We start from the raw sequence: 22,864 nt of genomic DNA, 5'->3' as shown, positions 1-22,864 counted from the left end.
AGATACAGATCAAGGTTTTGGACCKCTGGTAGGGGGGCTCTGATTTAGCCTTGAAATGTAGTTAGGAATTCAACCCACTTTTGACCTGGTTGGCAGCTGATGCTGAGTGCTTTGGAAGATGAAAAACAAGTGCAGGAAAAGCTTTCAAGAGCTTTGAAAGATGAAAACCAAATGTAGGAAAAACTTTCAGGAAAGGCTTTTTGTGGTGGAAGACCATGGTTTATAGGAAGTATTATCCTTGTCAAGGAGCTCTCTCATTCTCATCTCCTGGATCCTGCAGTGTGCCTCAAATGCCAGTGGGAGGTCAGTTTATAATTTGTGAACAGTAATTTAAGACTAATAACTACAATTAAATCTGAAATTTTTATCTGAGCTTCCTCAAAGTGCAGGAAGACTTTGGATTTGAGGCTCTGACTCATACTGGCTAGCATTAGCAAACCAATTTACATAAAATAATACCAAATTTTATGTAAATCTAAGAATTAAGGACTGTAAAACAGTTGATCTATTTTCTTTTCTTTTTTCTTTTTTTCTCCTTTTTCATATATTTCTCCAGAGCTGGAAAATAGCAGGATTAATAGATACTGAGCAAAAATATCAGGTGGGACTGAGATCTTGACTGGGCATTTGTGTTAACCTGAGGAGTCTGGAGAGAATCTCTTTGAGAAGGCCAGAGATGAGTTTTGTAACAGATCAGCATCTTCAGGTAGCAARTATCTGATGTGCTGCCACCAGTTAATTAATTGGTATCAATGGAGTATTTATTCCTGCAAGTAAAATCAAGCCTGGAGCTCCATCTTGAGATGTGGGCTTTATAGGAAGCAGGTTAATTTTTATTTAATTAACTAARTTCCTTTTTTAAAATTAGGATGCAATCAGCCAACTTTTGCACTTAAGTTATATACTTTGGGGCTTTGATAATATTTGGGCTCTTGAATCCACATATTTTTCCCCCTCCTGAAGGGTTCAGAGAAGGCACATAAAATACAGAGCCATCTGAATATAACTGGCAGTTACATCACCATCTATGAATACGTGTACAATGATATTTGCAAGCATAGAACATGGATTTTTTAAAACTACAGTTTCTTTCATTTGTATACAACTAGCCAAGCCTCGCTTTATTGTAAAGAAGAGCAAAAAGCCTGAAAACTGGGTCCAATAGAAAGAGGGGGGAAACAAATAAAGATATGGAAAATGAAGGGCAAAGGAATGGGGGTAAAAAGTGGTTCTGAACAGGTTTGTTTGCTTTTTGCTAAATTAATTTTTTAATTTGGTAGATAAGTTTAGTTCAAAGGAAAACGTGGGTTTTGTAAGCTAAAAAAAAATGTAAAGCCTAGAGTGTGCACGCACTTTCCCATGTCTCCTCTCTTCTTTTACTGATAGGGAATTTTACCTGCAATTACAGTGGTGGTTATGCAGTGCTGAGCTTTGCCACAAAGTGCAGCTTTGTGGYACTTCAGATTTAAAAGTGAAGGGCACTGAAGCAATGCCCAGAGTCAATGCTCCTGGGTTTTGGCAAATTACATGAACTTCTTGTGCTTAGTTTAATCATTTGTCAATGGCCCCCACAAATAAACCAACAAACAAAAAAAAATCCCAAAATCAAACAACCAAAGAAGTTCTGTTTTCCTGTGCCAAAATCAGTAGAATCTTACCATATAAAAATCACTTTGAAATTCATGTCAGGCCTATTCAAACTCAAAGCACTGATTTATAGAACAGTTTTGTATCTCAATTCCCTGATTACTTAAGTGCAGTGTATTTTTGGTCTTATAACATGCCATGTACAGTGTGACCTGCTTTTTTTCCCACTTAGTGCAGGATTCATGCTGTCTCCAGAGCAAAAAGAGGGTGGGAGCTTCCAACTCTTTTCAGTCTACCTTGTGATTGTTCTTGAAGAGAGATGTGGAGAAATAGTTTAACATCTTTGCATTCTCTGTGTGCACAAGGGCCTTGCACTGGTGGGAGCTTTGCTTTTTAGGAAGGGCCTTCAAYTGATGCAGGAAAACACTGAAGCAGGTTTCTAATGCAGAAGAATGTTCTCCCATCACAGATTCAAYTTTCCTGTGAAGAGCCACTAACAAGTACCATATAAAATCCCATAGGGACCGTTTTCTGTTTGGTTGGGTTTTTCCTCATTGTTTGGATTTTTATTCTCTTCCTGTTGTGAACTGCCTTTCCTTGTCTTGTACGCTGGAGATGATGTTGCAGCCTTCTCTTTCCCTCTCTTTCTCTCTCTACCTCCCTTCCCCTACTCCTGTCTCCACTGTTCTTTCTTCCTTCTGTGTAACCAGACTCAGACGCAGTTGGAGCATGCCCGAATACGGGAGCTCGAGCAGAGCCTGCTGTTTGAGAAGGCACAGGCTGAAAAACTCCTCAGAGAATTAGAGGACACCAGGGTAATTGGACCCCCACTTGCCCTGCCTGCAGACAGCGCTTGCCCTGCCTTGGTGCTCATGATGCCTTGCTTTGGGTTTCTTTCTTTTGGTTTTTGTGGGGTTGATTGATTTTGGCTTGAAATTAAGCTTTCCTGATTTTTGGTTTGGTTTTCATTTGCTCTCTCTCCCAGAAGCAGTAGTATGATATGATTTCTAGCTTTGCTTCTCGTGTGGGGAACTTGTTTCTCAGACTGAGTTTGCTTCTCTGCCCCATGCCACCATCTGAYACATGAGCTCTTCACAATTCATTTTTCAGTTAACATATTCCAATAATATCCACAGCTTGCACAATTCATTCTGCCTTGATGCCCCCCCAGGCTGTAAGAGGAAATAATATTGCAGCAATCATTCYAGTCTCCCCTGCCAGTTGTGGGAGCTGCCACCTGAAATGGAAGGTACTGGTGAATGCAGATGGGTCTGCTCTGATCCTTGGCAGTGCCTGCAATGGGACAGGTTGCCCAGAGGAATCCTAAAAGCAGCCAGATGTGGACAGGGCTTTTTCATGCTGGTGTGGGAAGCAGCAAACTTGCTGCAGTGAGTGAGCTTGCATCTCACCATTAGGTTTGAGAGCTGTAGAGAACATAAATGTGAGCGTCTCCAAAAGGTCTAGATGGTTTGAAGCCCCCTGTGCCCATCTAAAACAATGACCACCAGCCTTCYGGGCTGATGGCTGCTGGGGAAATGGCAACTGAAATGGRGTGGAATTGATCTCTTGGGGTTTGGCTCAGTTTCCTCCTTTCTTTTGCCTTTTTAAAATTTTTCATCCTCGTCTCCATCCATAGCTGCAGCACCCTGAATTCCCTGTGACTCACAGGGAGTTCAGCCCTGCCAGGTTACATTCGGATTGCAAGACATGGATCCATAGTCCTTAAGTTTAACGTGTACCATGGTCCGATTTATTGTCTTGCATCCTCTAGCCTCCTTTGTTATTTTGACATTGCTAATAAACTCTAACAATTACTCATGTGTAAAAATCCCTTATCTTTTTTACACCAGGGTAAACAAATTTTGTTACAGAAAAGAGGTCTGCAGGCTGAGGATTGCTGAGCAATAAAGGAAACATGATATGCTTAATGCTGGTTTTGATGCTTGTGAAATTCCTGCATGTGCAGTCACATCTCCTCTGTGCATCATCTGGCAAGATGCCTGGTCTGGAAACATAATGCCCTTCCAGGACATTATTTTTCATAAACCACTGTTGTTCCCTAGTGAATTTCAAAGGCTATTTCCAAGCTGTTTTTCTGTGGAAAGTGAGAGGTTTGTATTACGAAAAATAAATTGCAGTTGGCACAGACATAACTGTGATTTCTYGGTGTTCGTTACCCTGGTGCAAAATTGTGCTCAGGTTGGAGGGTACTGGGTGCTCTTTTCCTGTTTATTTGAACTTTGACTAATGTATTTTGGATTTATTTCCACCTTACTAAAGGGGAAGGATGCAGCGATGAGAGATGGGCACTGACTTTGTGTTCTCTGTTGTGTTGCAGTTAACCACAGTGGCAGAGCAATCCAGAATTCTGCAGCTGGAGGAGGAGCTGAGCCTCAGGCGCAGTGAGGTGGACGAGCTCCGGCAGTGCCTCCGGAGCTCTCACCAAACAGACACCCCTGAGCACAGCCTGGGCTTGCAGTCAGAGGCTCTTCGGCTGCGGGATCAGCTGCTGTCTGCCAATAAGGAGCATCAGAAGGAGAGCAGCCAGCTGAAGGAGAAGTACGAAAAGACACTAAAGAAGTACCAGCAGGAGATGGAGAAGCTGAAATCTGTCAATGAGAAGTACTCGCAGGAGATTGTTGACCTAAAGCATAAAGTTCAGCAAGCCACGAATGAGAACATGGGGCTCATGGACAACTGGAAGTCCAAGTTGGACACGTTAGCTTCTGACCACCAGAAGTCTCTGGAGGACCTGAAAGCCACACTCAACTCAGGCCCTGAYACCCAGCACAAGGAGATTGTGGARCTGAAGGCAGTGGTAGAGAGTATAAAGTTGGAGCATCAGCTTGAATTGGAGAACTTGAAAGCAAAGCACGATATTGAGACAGCTGTCCATATAAAGGAGAAAGAGAGTCTCAAACTAAAGTTGCAGGAGGCTTTGGATGAAGTGGAAAAAAGCAACAGCAACTGGAAAATGCAACTGGAAACCAAAAGCAGTCAGCACCTTCTTGAGCTCCAAGATGTGAAGGACAAGTGTCGAGATGCTGAGCTGAGGGTGCATGAACTGGAGAAACTTCACGGTGAATACACAGATCAGACACAAGCAATAGCTTTCTTGAAAGAGCAGATATCTTTGGCTGAAAAGAAGATGTTGGACTATGAAATGTTACAGAAAACAGAAGCCCAGAGCAAACAGGAGATCCAAAGATTGCAGGAAAAAGTGCTTGTCTTAGAAAACAAGCTGCAGTCCATAGAGGCCYTGCATCCTTCTCAGCATGCAAATGTATGACTTTGGGGTCATATTGCTTGTTTATTATCACTGTTGGTAACCCCTCAGCTGCTGCCTTGTGCAATTTTCTGGGGTCTCAAATATCTGGATGTTTTTTCCTTCTWATGACACTGCTCTTTCTGCACTGCATCTCCATGCTGAAGGCGTCTTTCCACTCTAGAAAGCCAGTACAGTGGGGCAGTTAGGAAAAAGGAGCAAGTGTGGCCACATCTGGGCTTGGAGGCTGTTGTGGCAGCAGAGYAGGGCTGTCGTGGTTTGTCAGGGTGGGCTCTTGTCCTGAGCAARCAGCATTCTTAGCTGGAAAACCATAATTCCCACCATACAGTTGTGTTTCTCCAGGGTGCTCCAGCAGTCTTGGTGTGCTGTTGGGCAAGACAGGCCAGTAGGAAGATAGGGTGGAAGAAGAGTCAACCTTGCTCAGCACCTGGAGCAGGGTTTGAGAGGTGTAGTGAGTGGCTGAATGTGGAATGGGGTGGGGGTGGAATAAGGGCAAGGGCTTCACAGCATATATGGGAGACAGAGAAATGCTGATGTTGAGGATTAGAGTGGAAAAGCTGCCAGCAAGGGTCAGAATGACATCAGACTGGGGGAATAATTGCCTTATTGAATATGAGACTACGGAAGGCTGAAATAAGTAACAGTATGAAGGGGTCAGTTTTCAGTGGGCTTTGTGTCTCTTTAAGTCATGCTCTTTTTTTGTGATTTTTGGGGGTGGTTGGTTTTTTTTTTTTGGTTTTTTTAGTATGAAGGGGTCAGTTTTCAGTGGGCTTTGTGTCTCTTTAAGTCATGCTCTTTTTTTGTGATTTTTGGGGGTGGTTGGTTTTTTTTTGTTTGTTTGTTTGTTTTGTTGTTTGTGGTTTTGGTTTTGTTTTGTACTGGTCTATTTGCCACAAGATTAATCATCCCGCCTTTTTGCAAGGCACAGGGAATCATGGCTGGTTCTGCACTGTAGAGAGCAGGCATTGCTACTCATGGGTCTGGGCTCAGCCCCTACTTGCATTTGGATTTTGCATGAGAAATGAGGAAAAACCCAATTTCCATGCTGTGGGGCCACAGAAAATGAAACTAAGCACACATTTTAAGAATACTGTGTTGAAATTTCACTGGTGATGTAGTTTCTGTTCCAGAGACGCCAATGAAATAAATTCAATGCCTGTGTTTAATTTGCCAACATGAACAGCCCCATTGAAACCAGTTGCACCTCCAGGCAGCAAAGTCAAGCCCATGAATTCCRTGTTGTCTAAGTCAGAACTTCACACCTTGGAAATAGGCACACTGAGGACAACAGAGGCAAAGGCCAAGGAGGAATCTCCAGAATTAATAGTGTTTGAAGGGTTGCATCATGTTTCATCTAGTAAAGACAATTGGGAACATGTAGCACATTATAGCCAATATTCAAACAGGAATTAATGGAAAGAAGAATCTGTAGCCTTGTTCCAGAGCCTTTTAGATAAATGAAAGGGCWCTGGGGGATATTGATACTGGATTAGAACCAGGGAAGTCTTGAAGTAATTATTTCAACTATGTGTGAATTAAAATCAGGAGAATATGGGAAGAAATGCATGGGTGAATATCATGGGGCCTTTGAGTATCATGGAGCAAGTTCTATTTTAAATTGTCTTAGTTAATTTAAAGTGACTGCAGTATTAACTGTCCAAGAATTTTAAACAAACAAACATGTCTTGTGACAGTCTTTCCTAGATTTACAAGTAAGAACCACAACTGCGCTTCCCAGGAGTAGTTAAATCGTATTTCCCATACCAAAAGTACATCAGGAAATATATTGCTTCTCTGGGGGTGCTTGTGCCTCTGTTTGCCTTGTCCCACAGCCCAGACTTTAGGGAACTGACCGTGGGACTCTTGACCATGGTGGCCACAGCAACTGCTGCATTTGCACATGTGCCAAAGTCCCAGCAAAGGCTGCTGGATGGGAAGAGGTGGGAAGGGCTCAGCTGTGGCCACTGCCACAGAAGGCTTGGCATTGAAAACTCTGCAGTCTCTGGCTTTTCATTGCAATGTAGAAAAGAGGGTGGGAACAAAGCAAAATCTGCTGTATGGAGCCAGTATTTGCTTGTTATTATTGTTATTAATGCATTAGTTCTCTGATAAATTATTATTTTATCAATATTTTTATAACTTTGGGCACAGTTAAGTTCKACAGAAGTTGAGGAATTCATTGACTGGTAGGTCTCAAGCTGCATGCTGGAGACCATTTGCACTTGGATATTTGCTATGATTGACCAGAGRTGCCTGGTCCGAGGGACAGCAGCTCTTTCATCCCTCTGCACAAACTCTGAGTGTGCAGAGCTAGAACCAGAATTTGTGGGGAAAAACTCGAGCTCTGTTCCTTCCCAGAGAATCCCACTGTTGTGCTCAGTTGGGGATTGTATGTGGGCACTCTGCTCAGCCTCAGTAGTGCCCAGCTGGACAAGTTGCTCTTCAAAAAAGCCTTTATGTCCCTCTTGGGAATGATATAAAACATCCTAACTTGGACATTGGACACCTTCTGCTTTGGATGGGACTTTGTCGTTGTTAATTTTGCTTTGAATCTTTAGGTAAWGGGTTGGTTTATATCTCATATTTTACATTTATTTCAGGTGATTGAGACTAACGATATTTCAGAAGAAAAGATAAAGATGAAGGAGACTATGGAAGGTATGAAGCTATTGTTCTAGTGTTGAAGACACATACATTAAGACATTAAGTCACTGTTCTAGTGACCTGTGTACTTCCTCTAATTTTCTGCTCTTGCAGGGATGGCTGCATGGAAGGGGTTTAGGAAGTTGTTCCATCTGTCAAAWTTTGCTGGATGACATTTGTTGTCTYGCTTTGGTTTTTCCTTCTAATCAAGCTGAGCATATGCAGGGGTRGATGTTTTTTTACCTGTGTTAGACACTCTCCATGCAGATGGTGCAGGTTGGAGACAGATTTGAGGAAATAGGTGCATTTCCATCCCATCACTGATTTTTACAACAGGTAAAATTCAGATATTAAATGTTCACAGGAGAGGAGTGATAATGGTAGATATATTAATATCACTAGCTTCAAATAATGAGGGGTACTTTTTATTAAGCTCACTATTAATCAGATCTATCACTTTAACAAAATGTGAATCTTATGCATTCATTAAGCTTCTATAAAGTTGTCATGATCCGATTATTAAAGATTCTTAGAAATACCTTTGYCTGAATTAAGGTGCAAACAAAACCATATGACAATCAATAGTTTGGGTTTTATTTGATAGCAAATATAAGAGAGAGAGAGAGAAAGAGACAGAGAGAGAGAGAGGAAGAGAAAGGGAGAGTGGGAAACRAAGTGGGGGGGACAGAAGGAGTGTGACAGAGACAGAATAAAGAAAATATCAGCATCCTTGGATCCCAGCAATGTTGCGTTGATCYTCTCCAGCTGCTCTTCTTGGTGATGATGGTCCCCCCCAAAAAGTATAGAATCCCATGGGTTAATATATGCTCAGGCCTTCTATTTCAGGGAGAGGGGCAATCTGTATAAACCTGGCTTTTGTGGGCTATGGTTTCCCCCACCCCAAATCTAGCCAGGGAAGAATCTCTGCTGAGTCACCCATTCCTTTCCCTCAGCCTTGTTTGTTTCTCCCCAGGCCTGATTGAACAATAGTGACTTATCTCAACAGCTTAATTTACAGTCCAAAGTCCCAATCAGGTATCTTCRGGGAGGTTTCTCTGGCTGTAGCTTCTTTATACGGTTTTTGTTATAATGAGCAAAACTTCGTATCAATGTTTGAGGCATGAAGTATTTTGACAAAAGTATGTTTCAACCTGAACTGCACTCACCCCCCTCACAGAGGATGAGCTGTAACATTGAGTCTGAGCAATAGCAGAGCTGGATTCAGAGGTGTTTTGTCATATTTCTGTTGCCCTGAGTGCAGGCCAGGCATTGTCCATAAGCCTTGTCTGTCTTTGCAGGTATGGGATTATGTAGAACACATTCATGTTGTACTTCATCCCTGGGAATGTCCAAGGCCAGGTTGGACARGGCTTGGAGCAACCTGGGCTAGTGGAAGGTGTCCCTGCCCAAAGCAGTGGGATGAAACAAGATGATCTTTAAGCTTCCTTCCAACCCAAACYATTCTATGTTTCTACACCAAATTGTTTGCTGATTGACTGGTAATTCCTGCCTAGTAATGGCAGAGYTTAACTAGATCCAGCAGCCACTGCTCCAAATGGCCACTCAGTCCATATGTGTATTGTTTCCACACTGAATAAACCCCAGAAAGMGGTACTGAAAACAACCAGGTCAGATTTGAGCCACCAAAGCATCACACTTCAGATCGACAGCTCTTGAGCGTGGAGATACATCAGCTCCAGAAAACACGTCTTTTGAAACAGTTTCTGYCTTCCACTGTAGGAGTTGTCAAAGAAATGTGCTAAAAGCTCCTTTGGGTTTTTTTCTTATTAATTTTTCCCTTCCTCTTTTGTGGTTGCTTTCTTAACCCTGTCTGATACAATTCCCCAGTGTGGTGAGATGCAGTGTCTCATGCTGCTTCTCTGCCAACAGGAGTGTACCACCATGGTGCCTGGTGCACTCTGACTCACACTGTGCACCTGACACCTTCCCAATTTGCACAAAGCATTTTCCAACCCTCTAATTTTTGTCTTTTCATTCCCTCACAGACCTCCAAGACAAGCTGAGTAAAAGAGACAAAGAGGTGTCATCCCTGGTGACCCAGATTGAAACTCTAAGGGCCCAAGTAAGTGGTAAGTTTCCCTGATCCAGTGTTGGTGGGAATGAAGTGTTTCCCTGCTAATGCTATGCTCTGGTGTTGAACAAGAGCCCAGAGCTGAAATAGGCTGAYGTAAGACATGCTGCTGCTAAAACATACTGCTGCTGTTTTTTAGTGGATATTGCTGGATATTTTTTGTGGATATTAATTAAAAATTAATTCAGAAGTTGAACACAAACTGCAAAAGATACTTGTATCCTATGAAGGAGGGTTTGAGTTAGTTTATGGGTAAAGCTAATGAGGCAGAAGTCAGTGGAACTGGGCATGTTGTTTCAAGCTCTCCCCTTAACTATGGCCAGCTCAAGAGCTAACCAGGTCTGTGCTTTCAGGAGTAGAAACTGGGAAAAGGCAAAAAGCAAGAATGTAAGTAAAGGACTAAGTGACCTTTCTTCCCCTGAATTCTCTGCTTCTYATAGCTTTGGAAAATAAATGCAAAACAGCAGAAAAGAAGGCTGATTCAGTGTTCAAAGAAAAGAAGAGGCTGGAAGGGGAACTGGAAGCCTTGACCAAGAAAACACACGATGCCTCAGGGCAACTGGTTCTGATTAGCCAGGAACTGCTSAAGAAGGAAAGGTGGGTGTGCAGGTCTGGAGATAGAGGGGCTATGTGTGTATTCATGATCCTTCTGGGTGTTGTAATCACCAGAAGAAATGTAGGGTTTCATTGTTGAAATCCAGCCCACAGCTTTCCTGTTCTTTAGAGATGCTGATGTGTGAATTCCATTAGAGTTAGAGGCTGTGAATTCTCAAGCAACTGCCCTTTCACTGCTTGCCAGGAGCTGCAATACAGCTCAATCAGTACCCGTGTAGATGCTGAATGAACTCATCCACAGGCCAGCCAAGCTGGCTGCTGCCCTGCTCCAAGCAGTGCCCTGTGCAGGTCCCAGCCTCAGAGCTGGCAAACTGGGACAAGATAGTAGTGGGAGTTGAGTCAGATTTGCTCACTGGCCTTTCTTTGGAYCTGTAGCAAAGGTGGGAGGGAGCACAGCAGGACTCCAGTGGTGTGTGGGCTCTGGAAATGTCTTCATCTTGTCCTGCTGCTGCTTCTAGGAGCCTGAACGAGCTGAGAGCGTTGTTAYTGGAGGCAAACCGGCACTCGCCAGGGCCAGAGCGGGACCTCAGCCGTGAAGTGCACAAAGCTGAGTGGCGGCTGAAGGAACAGAAGCTCAAAGATGACATCAAGGGGCTGCGAGAGAAACTGGTTGTGCTGGTGAGGGCACTAAAACTCCTCCTGGGCATGACCTGGAGGCTGGAAGGCTCTGTACTGCTGAGGGGGGTGGGGAGAGAGTCTGAGCCCTTCACTCTTACTCCAGGTCTTCGTGTTTTCTTTTGTACTGCTGAGCATCTGATGGGAGTTCTCTTGACAACGACTGTGAACTGTGGCCTGGCTTAGCAGCACCTCATTTAGCAAAGATGTCCATATGTCATATAATCAGARAATAKMCCAAGTTGGAARGGCCACAAGGATCATCARATACAWGTCCTGGCCCTGCACAGGACACCCCAACRATCACATGTGCATKGGAGCATTATCCAAATGCTCCTGTAGTTCTGGCAGSTTTGGGGCTGTGACCATTCCCTGGAGAGCCTGTTCAGTGCYCCACTASCCTTCTGGGGGAAGAACTTTTTCCTGATATCCARCCTAAACCTCCCCACTGGGGGTTTAGGAATGGCTCCAGTCATTCCCTGGTCCTGAGAGAGCAGAGATCAGTGTGCCTCTRCTTGCCCTTGTGAGGAAGTTGCAGACTGCTATGTCCTTCTCCAGGGTTTTTCTGTTCCCATAGGTTTTAGATCCATGGCTAAACAGGGCTACAATTTGGGGGAGAAACTGAAGGTCATTCAGCTACCCGACGCATTTTACACATYGTCTGAGCCAAGAATAAGCAGTGTCCTCTAATTCCCGCGTACTTCAGCGTCCTCCAGTGGTTGAAATGAGAACAATTGATTTGAATTGCTGGGAACAAACTGGAGCAGCTGCTGGTCACACTTGGTGCAAGCTGTGCTCTGTCCCCATCTGCTGCTGAAATCACAAAGCGGTTCTAGGAGTCATGTGGATTTGTATCTTGAGTTTCTGCAGCTATTGGTTTTGATGTAATATGCTCCTATTTTCCCTTTGCTGTCTTAAGGACAAGGAAAAGTCAGTGACAGACCAGCGGCGATACTCCCTGATCGACCCCTCATCGGAGTCGGAAGTGATCCGGCTGCAGCACCGGCTGGTCAGCACGGAGGATGTGCTGCGCAACGCGCTGGAGCAGGGACACCAGATGGAGAAGCTCATGGAAGCCATGAGACTCTCCTCTGAGAAAACACAGGTAGAACATCAGCAAACATGGTTGCTTAGCCCTCATCAATCTCCTGGGATCTTACCCTATGTTCTGGGGGTGATGCCATCAGCTGGGTCCCCTCTTTGGTGGGAACAAGCTGACATGGCCTTTTTCTGTCAGATGTAGCCTGATGCTGTAAAATCCCTGCTAGCTGGTAATCACAGATTCCTTTGTGCTCCAGAGTATGGTTGCTAAATGTGGGGTTTTGGGGAAGTTGCACTACAACTGCTCCTTATGTGTACAGTATTGTCAGTCTGCACATGTTCATAACATGGAAGTTGAGATTTTTTTGACATCCCTCTTCTTTGAGAGGTTTATGGGTATGCAGTCCATAWGCAGAAACTTTGCAGGTGACTCTGGGAAAATGTTTTCCATATCTCTAACWAGTTCTCTTACCACCTTGGTGCCTAATGTGAGTTTGCTGATGGACTATTCCCACTCCAGTTTCTGTCTTCTGTCCCCAACTTTCTCTGATCTCCTTTTATTTCTTCTGACKAAAGAAAAGCTGCTTCTGTTGCCTGTCTTAGATCCTTCTTTATGAAACTGAAGCGTGCAAATAGCTTGACTCTCAACATTTGGCTTTTCCATCTCATACCTGTGGAGTCTCAGCCCTGTCTGATTCCTCCTGCAAAAGGGATCTGCCGCTTGTGCCAAGCTTTGTGCTTCATGTCCTTGAATGTTCTTCTAGCTGTATTTTCTCTTGTGTCTGCAACTAGGCTATGGATTTTGAAGCTCAAATGCACCAGTAYTTTGCTTGTACTTGCTCATTTAAATTCTTAGCTGAAAAATGTCTTTCTCTTGCAGTAATGAGTTAYAACTGGCATTCAAGCAGACACCTTAGGGTAGTACAGAACAAGCTACTAGACACACAATGGGCAGAGAGCTTGTTTTCACTGATGCAGGTGCAGATAAGCTGTGTTAGGTAATTGGGGAGGTTTCAAGCCTTCTTCTCCCATGGCAGTCTCCTTTGGATACACCAAACGCTGTTTGCATTGCAGTGGTATGGGCAGGGAGGTGGTCAGAAGAAGGGTGCAAGGTAAAACCTGCAACCCTGAAAGATTTGCTGGCTCACTGAACATCTGTGTGCTGCAGACAAGTCTCTATATCCTGYAGTGCAGCATCTGCCAGCACCAGGCAGGACAGCTGGAGTCATGATGACATGTTTGTGGCAGTCCAGGATGTATCATAATCCTGTCAGTACCTCCAGAGTGACTTTCCTGTAATTGCTGTGTGTCAAATGCAAATRTATCATGACAGCCTTCATCTTTTGGCAGCTACAGGACGGGTGGGATTATTATTCTGTTTGTTTTAATGCACAGTCTCTTAAGAAAGGGAAATCTTYTCTTTTGTATTCCCATCTCCTGAAGTTGCGCAGGTGGTAATTATTTCTTCTCCAATTATAGATTACTAATCTTACATGAAGTGAGTTGGAACAGACCTTTGAGGTCAGCTAACATATCCCYGGTATTAGTTTGATATTTTCATGTTTAAGAAAATGTAGAGATATGACAGAATAGCATTATGTCTTCAACTACAATAAAAGGTGCAAAGAAGCAAAGGGTTACTGTGGGAAGCCAGGCTTCAAATTTCTGTTGATTCAGGTTTTTAAAGTGCCTATTTACAGGGAAGTCTGGATCGAAGTTCTGCAGTTTCGGTTTGATATCTGTTCACCCTTGCCCTTATGAAGGGGAATTGTTAACCAGGACCTTTCAGGCTGAGCCTGAGGACATTGCTGGTCCAGATCCTGCTGCAATAGTTAAGGAATTGATGGTTCTTCCCCAGAAGTCAYATGTTCACTGTAATGCATTCTGCACCACCTTCCAACCTCATGTCTCCTCTCTGATCRAAGCAGCTGTTGCCCAGGAATCTGCCTTGGCAGAAAGAAAATCTTCACCATCTTCTCGTGTTAGGAGACCCCTGACCCACAGTTTTGCAGAAAATAACARGGATTTGGCACTTGGACTTTTTCTTGAAGAGTTTTAGTGAGTCYCCTGGGACCCTTTTTATTTCATTTCAAACAAATTTCATCACTTTGTTCATTATGTGACCATGTTCCTAGACCAAACTTTAAGCCTAATTTCTGATATCTGCTGTCTGCTTCTGATATCTGTGCCCAGATTGGGTGAGCTGCAGGTAGGGAATCACCTGTGGTGGGAGTTGCAGACGCCAAGGCTGAGCCCTGGCAGCAGCACTATTCTTGCCATTCAGGTAGGGTCCACTGTCTGGCAAACAGGTCAGGCTCTCATCAGAGTTTGGTTTGAATTTCTGCCTGGTTTTCCTGCTCAAATTAAACCTCTGTCCTGTAGGGTTGATTCTGCACCTTTGTGGTCCTAGTGAGGATGGAAATTGGGACTCTTAAACCCTGCAGTCTTGTCTCCCCATAATGCCATCAGCAGTTCACCAGCAAATGTGACTCTTATTGCCAAGGCSCAAGCACCCAGCACTGGGAATGCTCGGGTTTCAGACTGCTGCTTTCTTCTCTTTTTTGTGCTGGTTATAGTATAATTTTGAAGCTGAAGGGCTTCATACTAGTCTGCCTAAGAAACATTATAAATGTTGAAAAGTTCTTGTGCTTTCTAAAGATAGAACAGCCTGTCCTGGTTGTCAGACTTGTCCCTGGAGATGGGAAATGGGGAACGGCAAAAATCCTTTTCAGTGTTGGATGTTCAGTGTGCCATGTTTTGCAGCTAACACTGCCCTGCCCTTGGTTAAAGGTTTGTTTTTTGGTATTTAAGAGTTGGAATGAATAGTGGGTCTGTGTCCATAAGGAGCTTGGGGGATGTTTGGTAGCTGGGAGGGATGCAATCTGGCATGTGGGGAGTGAGCCAGGGTGCAGAGGGCAGGAAGCTTCTTGCCAGAAGTGGGGTGGGATTTTTGCATCATCATTTCCTTGTGTGGAGTGGGCAGCTAAGGAAGGCCATGGCAGTCTTGCCAGATTTCAGTGCTTGTAAGCAAAACCACCAGGATCTGTGTCCCTCTTCAGTAAGTGTTGTCTGTTCTCCATTGCAGACTGTTGGAAATTCTGGGTCTGCTAATGGGATTCACCAGCAGGATAAATCCCACAARCAAGAGGTAAGTTATGAGCAGAATGTTTTTTAAAACAGTAACTGCTTTGTGTGGTTTCTTGCGGGCCATGCTGGGGTCAGCACTTGGATGGGGGTAGTTCTGCYAGCAAAGCTTGAGTGTATCATTCCCACAGGCAAGAGCAAGAGGCTTTGCACAACCCCAGTTCCCGGGTGTGGTGGGAACCTCACCAGAAACCCCTTGGAGCCATGGGGAAGGTGTGGTGAGGGGCACACCGAGGTGCAATATGAAGGGAGTTTCCCTGCAGTCTCYTGGGTCAGTGCTGTGTGACTCTTCTCCTGGCAGTCTTTGCTAGAACCTCCTCAGTTTTCAGATCTCTGCTGTCCCCTTTACAKGAATGGCATTTGTGAGACATGCTGTCTTGGCCTCCCACAGTTTTCATTATGTGGGGCAAGACCTGTATCCTGAGACTTCATCTACTCATACTGGGCAAAGCATGGAGTGGGCATCCCACTCCATGCCTCTTCCAAAACAAAATCCCTGTGCTTGTCTTCATTTTGCCTAACAAGATCTGTTTTCTTCTAGGAGAAGATCTGATAGAGAAGAGGTGAAGAGGATCATTTCACACCAGTATCAGCTCCTCTGCACAGTCAGAAAAAACAACACCACATCTGGCTTTAGCACCTCCAAAAGACTGCACACAGTATTTTCACTATAAAGCAGAACAATGTTTATAATGTACTAACTGATGTAATCAGGACAATACCAGAGTCCAGTTTTCCAAGACAGCCATTGTTCTAGGAGGGAGCAGAAAGATCTCTCTGGGTTTGGTTTCTTATTTGTATTGGTTTTGATTGTGGAATTTGTATTGTTTGAGCTGCCCTTGTCCCACCAGCTGACATGGTCTGGATGACAGCTGCCCCCACCTGTGGCTGAAGTGTCAGCTGGTCCCAGTAACCCTGCAGGAGCTGCAAAGGGATCCCCTCCTCCCTTTGCTGAAGACATCACTGTTTTAACGCAGAGGCTGCACTTAATTCTTGTATTATAGCATGTCATGGGAAATAATCCAGTTTCAGAGGGATATTTATTTTGTTTCTTCACCCCTGCTGTTTAGGGAAGAAGCTGTGGTGGCTCTGAGTTTGGCGTCAGGCACACCTCACTTGGGTATGGTTGGCCTTTCTTCCTGCAGTGAGATCTCTGAGCAGGTCTGGTGGTGTCCTGTGCCATAGCCAGCTGTCCAGTTTGGTCCCACTCACTCCTGGGGGGTTCACTGGGTCCGTTTTGAACTCAGGACTCCACAGATGCTGGATCTCAGTGTTGCTGACCTTGGCACTTCACACTTGGGGCAGTCAGTGTGGGACTTTGAGAGAATGGTTCTCTCCTTGCGTGTTTATTTTAACAGCTAACTAGAGATTGCCTGGTGCTTTCCAGAGCTCTTGGCTCTTCAGTGTGCTGCCCATCCTGTGATACCAGGGAGGATGAGGTGAAGGTGCTGCTGTGTGCCTGACTTTGATGGTTTCAGCAATCCTCTGTGCATGACCTGAGTGTGAGTATTTGGAGCAGAGGCAATCCAAGACTGGAGTCCACACAGCTCTTTTGTCCTTACCAGCAGTGGATCTTGTTTCTTCTTCCCWAAGCTTTACTCTAACTTTCCACCATAACTCTCAAGGGATATTGGGGCAGAGGAAGGGGACAGCATGCTCTCAAAGGTATGAAAGAKCCCAGTTCTGGTTTACTGTTCAGTACCACAGGAACAGTCACAGCAATATTTTTCCACCCTTCTCCCAGCGCCCAACTCCTTCCAGTCTTCATAAGCTCCTGTGATGTGATGGGGCATCTGTGAAAGGACAAGATGRGAGAGGAGATCTGAGCCAGACCCTCAGCAGGTGAACATGATGGTCCATCAGCTCTGTTGCTTTTGCCCTGATTTCCCACAAAGTTGTATCAGTTTTTCTTTGTGGATTGCCATACTCCTGCCTCCTTGAAGGATGGGCAGCCAGAAGCAGCCTGGGAAAGACTTGAGCTTCAGGACTGCAATTTTGCCATGAGGAGAATGACACTGAATACTTCTCACCTGACACAGGGTTGGTGATCTCCTGTTCCTCAGATGAGGATGGATGGGAGAGGAAGGGAACTTCAGGGAAGTAAAGCAGATCAGAAATCACAGCAGAAATCTGGCACATGGTACCAGGAGGTAGAGCCTAGGATCAAGCTGGCTGGAAATAATTCACATAGGATTCCATCCTGCCTTTTATAAGTGTTTCTTCAACTCCTACTAATCACCAGGAAGATTGCCACATCTCTGCGTAGCTCTGGGAGTTTCCCAAGGTATTGTAGGAGTGGTCCCCACAACCCTCCTGGTTGAGTATTTATCTACTAAGTGATTTTGGAAAGTCCCAGAGGGAGTGCTTGTTTGTTACAGCCCTCAACATTGAATACCTCACTGCTGTTTCTAAGACTTTAGYCCTGATGTTTCCCAAAATGCTTGTGTTGGCTGGATGGTCTCTGAAGTCACATCTGCAGATCTCATGGACTTTCCAGGGCTTCCTGGGCACCTACAGGAGGGAGGCCCCATTCTGGTTTGTAACTTAATTTCCCTTACGGGTCTTCTAGTGACTTGTGACCAGCTGCCTTCGCCTACAGAGCAGAAGTACTTGCATTTTCCACTTCCCTTTGGCTCTGTACAGTGTGGGATCCCCTGGGAATGGTTATGGGGACCATGTGTTTGGTTCTGTTAATCAGATCCAAAGCTGTCAGACTGGAAGAGTCTTTGGCTCCTGCCTCTTCCCAGGGACCATCCCCTGGGAGCAGCTCAGACCTGTGGCTTTTCCCCTTCAGCTTGGGAGACAATGCAGAACAGGAGCAGATGGGTCAGAGCAGGTTCAAWGTTAGTGTTGATGATCTTCTCTGACTGTAAATGGCTGTGCTGGTCCCTGAGGATCAGCCAGGAGCTGATGGCACTGCTTGGCTCTCTGTGCAGGCTGTGTAGTCACTGTGTTGCAGGGCTGAGGGTGCAGGTCCATGGGAGCTGCTCCCAAATAAGACCAATCACAATGCCAACAGGATATGCTGTCACATGCTCATCTGGGCTTCAGCTCAACCCTGTGTAAGGAGGGTTGGACTCACTCACCTTCTCCCTCTCCAAAATTAGCACAGGCTTTCCCAGGGCACTAGCCTCTGGCTGCCCTTCTGAGGTGGTAAGAGACCATACTAGGGATAAACTTGGAAAGGACAAGGAGGAGATTCCCCAGCCCCTCTATTTATTTGTAAGTTTAAGTGCTATTTTTGCCTATGTGGTGGTGTATAGAGTACTTGGTCTTACTGGCTTGGTTCTTTGGGAGAGATTTCCAGGGGTACTGGAGCGCTGATAAACCCTTGTCCTGTTGTCGTTCCGGGCTGGTTCCTGTTTGTGCCTTCACTCCCCCTTCAGCTTCAGCCTTGCTTTTATCTCAATCCCCAAGAGCTGGTAAAGGAGGGCTTTGCTCTCCTCAGCCTTTCTCCCAGCCTGGGAATGCCATGATGGTTTCCATCTGGAGCTGGGTCCTGAGCATTGTGCCCCAGAGCATYGGTGGAGGGTGGGGAGCAGGAGGTGACGTGCTGCTGGAGCCCTGGGCTCTGAGGGCAGGACCAGCACCCCAGCTGTGGGAGCAGCCCCCACAGCCAAGTGGCATTACCCTGACAGTGATGCTTTTCTGCTGAGAGCTGAGCTCTTATCCAGTGAAAAAAAAAAAAAACAAAAAAGCCTTTGGAATGGATTTTACTCAGTACTGAGTGATTTCTTCCCTAACTCTCAAGACCAAAGGGAAAAGAATTAGTCTTGCTTTGGAATGTCAGCTTTATCCCTCCTGCAGCATCCAGAGAGCTGGAGCAAGGGGCAGCACCATGCTGATATCCTRTGGAATGATGGTACCAAGCTGCCTGGGTGTTACAGCTCTTAGAATGATGGGTGCCAAGCTGCCAGCCAAGGCTTTACAGCTCCTGCCTTCCCCCAGACACAAGCAGCTCCTCTGGCTTGCAGTAGAGATGCATGAGGGTTTCATTAAACAAAATGATGCAAATGACACTGTACAAGTCTTAACAAAAATTCCAGTACTCCGTTATTTGGCAGCTTTAGCAGCTCAGCACTATCTGTAGGGAGTTATTAATACACTAAGATCCTATAGGCCTCATGTAAGTTGCCAGAAAAAAGACAGTACTAGATGTATAAATGGATGATAACCTTTTACCCATACAGTATGTATTACAATTTTGTAGCTTAGTCATTTTTTGGCTATCAGATTTTGTTAGTATGATATAAAAAAAAAAAGACAAAAAAAAAAGGGTTTGACTGCTAATGTCTATTTTGTTATTTGATTCGTTTTCTTCCTCTGTACAAAAGCTGTACAAATCTGTCTGTGTAACTCCTCCACATCTGTATTCATGTACCATYCCCCTGTCCTGGCTTGCTGGTGTGATGAGCGCCTACTAAACAATAAACTCTGTGGCTGAAGTTGGGCATCCTGGGGCTGCCGGGGCATGTTCAGGGTGTTCTGCAGTGCACAAACTGTCATGAGCTGAAGGAGCTGGGGGCACRGGGCTGTGGCACAGTTCCCCCTGCCCTGAGCCCCAGCAGTGACCTTGAGCCATCTGTATTTGGGCTCTGTGAGTGGCTGGGAGGCTGCAGAGCTGCCCTGGGGATGAGCTGAGGTGGAGCACAGTGACATTTACTCTTCTGCACCCCATGCCAGAGGTGRGGGCAGCCAGGCCCAGCACCATCTCCTGCCTGGGGCAGCTCCTGCTGTTGGGTATCTCCCAAGCCTCAGAGTGATTGTGCTATTTCTTAATCCATGATTATTTTCCCTCTAATTGTCTCCCCAGTCCCTCGCTGACATATCCACAGTGCCCTGAGGTGAGCAGTGTTGCAGGGTGCTGTGCCAGACCCACCTCCCTGCACCTCAGCACTGATCCATACTTTTTTGAGCAATGCCACCTTCATTCTGCATGGATTGGATCATCCTCATTCCTTCCAGTTCATCCACCACAGACCTTCAGAGCACAGTGAAATGGGGATTGCAGTGGATCAGTCCAGGAGGAGCTGCCATGCCCCTGCCCCTCTYCTCCCTGTGTTCCCACCATATGGAGCATCATGGGGTTATGCTGTCACCCATGAGACAGGACTGGAGGGATTTATGCCAGGGCTTCATGCTTTTTCATGGAACAACATCTTAGTTGGGAATTGCCTTGACTGCCTGTGCCCTGGCTCAGCACTGCCCATGTAGCAAGGGAACATCCATCTCCTCCTGCTGTGTTTTCTTGCGTCCAGGGGCTATCAATCCTTTATACAAAGTATTGCTAGCTGCTTAAGAGATAGGGAAAAACTGGAATGATTTTTTCCCTTGCTTCCTGGGTCCTTCTTTTCATGGATTTAAAATTTTCCACTACCAAGATTACTTGAAAGTTTCTAAATTATTTCCAAGAGCAGCCRAGGTTTGCAGGTGGTAGTTTTGTTCCAAAGCAAGGCCTCAGGAAAATTACAGGTGCCTAATGACAACAGCATGAAAACTGTCCATGCACTCTAATCCCAGAGCTGTTAACAGAGTCTGTGCAGATATCCCTAGTGTCCCCTTATTTTCTTTTTTCAATGTGGGTAAGACACTCTGTGTCCGCAGCAGCTCCCTGACCCTGTGTAGTGCGAGGTCTTAGGGTCTCCTGAAACAGGAAGGCAAGATCAGTGGGTGCCTGGGTCACCACATGGCTTATTTCTGGAGCAGTGTTGATGGCATCAGCTGCTGCTGTGGGCTTTGCTGTACTCCAGCAGATGGAAGGAGAATAATTCGTTTGAACTGTGCTTGGGAGGAATTTCTTGCCACAGAAAATCCATGGGGCTCAGCCCAGTGCCAGTGTGGGGCAAGGAGCTGATAAAGGCGTTATGTTCCTGCCTTGGCTTTTGGAGGCAGTTGCTGCTCCCTCCTTTCCCAGTTCTGGGGTTGGGAGTCGGCATGGGGGGAGCATGATCCCGGTCTCTGCTTGGTGCTGGGAGAYCCATGAGCCACTAAAGGTCCAATTTAACTTTTGCAGGGGCTGCCTGTGTCCCCCTCCCTGCTGCAGCCCCAATTCCAGGGACCTGGCTTGTTGGTGCATCGCAGCTAGGCACCTCCAGGATGGAAATCAGCACTGAGAATGTGCTSCCRCCCTGGCAAGGCTGCTTGCTCCCCRTCCCTTTGCTGCTGAACCAAAGTCCGTGTCAAAACTGCTAATTTCCTTCTCAAAAGTATTCTCATGCCAGCATACAGCACTTCCAGGCCCAGGAACAGTGAGGGGGAGCAGGAATGGGGAGCTGCAATACAGAGTCTTCACCTCCATCCCAGGGAAGGACATAGAGTGGCTGAGCCTGAAGTTGTTTCCCAATGGGGCTGAACAACAAAAGGAGCTCAGGGGGTCTGTGTGCCCTTCTCCCTTGAGGTTCCACCTGTTCACACAGGGAAACAGTTAGGGGGAGCAGCTGAAACATTGTAGGATAAGGCTGCAGCCAGAGGGACCCCAGCAGCCGAGAGAAATGGGGAGATGGAACTTCCTCACGGGAGAGGCAGAGTCCTGTCCTTGGTGGGGATCAGCCCCAGGCTGCGGGACACGCCGCGGGTGCCCGGCTGGAAAGCAGTGCTGCAGAGGGATCCTGAGGGAGGAAAGCCGCTGGGCCAGCCCTAATGCTGCCCCTCGAGAAAGGAGGAGGAGGAGGAAGCTGAGAAATGAGCTTGGAATGTCCCAATGCAGAGATTAAAGGACAAGTGCACTTGGGGGCTGGGGGTCGGGGCCCACCCTCGGGCAGGGCTCCAAGCAGCTCCCGAGTCGGCACCAGGGCAGGGCTGCCTGTGAGAGTTTCAGCCGAGAGCAGCAGCGCCAGCAGTGCCAGCTGGGCAGGCACCGTCGGGATCGGGATCGGGATCGGGATCGGGATCGGGATCGGGATCGGGATCGGGATCGGGATCTGCCCCGTGGCTTCCCAGCCCCTCAGGGCCGCGGCCTCTGCAGTGCCCAGGGCCTGAGCGCAGCCGGAGCTGCTCCTGGTTCCACAGCGGCCCCAGATCCTCAGAGCTGCCCCGCWGGCGCCTCGGGAGCAGCAGCAGCCTCAAGGCCTGGCCCCAGAGCACGATCTGCTCAGTCTGGTGACAGAGACACAGGAGGGGGAGGGAGCTTAAGGAGCATCAGGGAGCCTGGGCAAGAGAGAGGCTGGTGAGACAAGGCTCTGTCCTCTCTGAGACAGGAAAAAAAAGGAGCCACCAGACGAGAAATCAAGATAAAGTGTAAACTATATCCAGCATTAACAGGCTGAAGGCAAGAGCTTAGAGGGAAGGCTCTTTTGCGTGGAACCAGTTAAAAGGAATGAGAAGGGTGTGTCTTTACAAACTAACTCTGACTCTGACGGTAGAATACGGCTGATACTGGGAGATARAAAGAATCAATAGGAAGTATTTCCATTAAGAATTCCACTGTTTGACTTACCCCAGACTATATTAATAGACTGTAAGAACAGAGACACAGAGATGTATATTGAAARGGAGAATTGTATGATAGAAGGCGGGGTTTCACTCAGCCAATGGGGAAAGAGAGAGAAAACTGCAGCTGAAAAATTAGGATCAAAGAAGCTGCATCCTCTTACAATTTGAGACACCCCCGTGAGAAATGCCCATGACCTCTCCCTTTATTCACGAATAAAGTTGCGAGACTCCTCTGTCTCCTTTTKAGACAAAATCCTCTASTGCTTGTACATTAATTTTCCTGACACAGTGAAAGAGAACTTCCTCCACAAAAACAATAAAATGCCATGCAGATTCCCCGGAGAAGCCTCTTCTCTCCCTGGCTCCCCTGGGATGAATGTAGGAAATGCTGGAAACCTTGCCAGGTGATG

General features: G+C 46.2%; 1 protein-coding gene across 4 annotated transcripts in view; it reads left to right on the top strand.

Annotated features, from left to right (window-relative positions):
* The window catches only part of CLIP2 (CAP-Gly domain containing linker protein 2), a 90,759-nt gene extending 70,623 nt beyond the window's left edge, over positions 1-20,136 (top strand). For 3 of the 4 annotated variants that reach the window (XM_057375535.1, XM_057375534.1, XM_057375533.1), the window contains exons 9-16: positions 3,926-4,870; positions 7,474-7,531; positions 9,523-9,606; positions 10,049-10,205; positions 10,682-10,841; positions 11,758-11,943; positions 14,965-15,027; positions 15,565-20,135. In XM_057375535.1, the coding sequence (XP_057231518.1) occupies positions 3,926-4,870; positions 7,474-7,531; positions 9,523-9,606; positions 10,049-10,205; positions 10,682-10,841; positions 11,758-11,943; positions 14,965-15,027; positions 15,565-15,576 (1,665 nt within the window). In that variant the 3' untranslated portion in view covers positions 15,577-20,135. Of the gene's footprint in view, positions 1-2,297; positions 2,403-3,925; positions 4,871-7,473; positions 7,532-9,522; positions 9,607-10,048; positions 10,206-10,681; positions 10,842-11,757; positions 11,944-14,964; positions 15,028-15,564 lie in introns of all 4 variants that reach the window. The other variant, XM_057375536.1, reaches the window with a different exon arrangement.
* Positions 20,137-22,864: the final 2,728 nt, after the last annotated feature.

Source organism: Malurus melanocephalus, unplaced genomic scaffold, assembly GCF_030028575.1.
Source record: "Malurus melanocephalus ecotype Western Australia unplaced genomic scaffold, MMel_1.1 scaffold_251, whole genome shotgun sequence".
NCBI classification, from domain to species: Eukaryota; Metazoa; Chordata; class Aves; order Passeriformes; family Maluridae; genus Malurus; species Malurus melanocephalus.
Note: the sequence above shows the minus strand (reverse complement) of the source record. Positions and strands in the feature narration are given on the sequence as shown.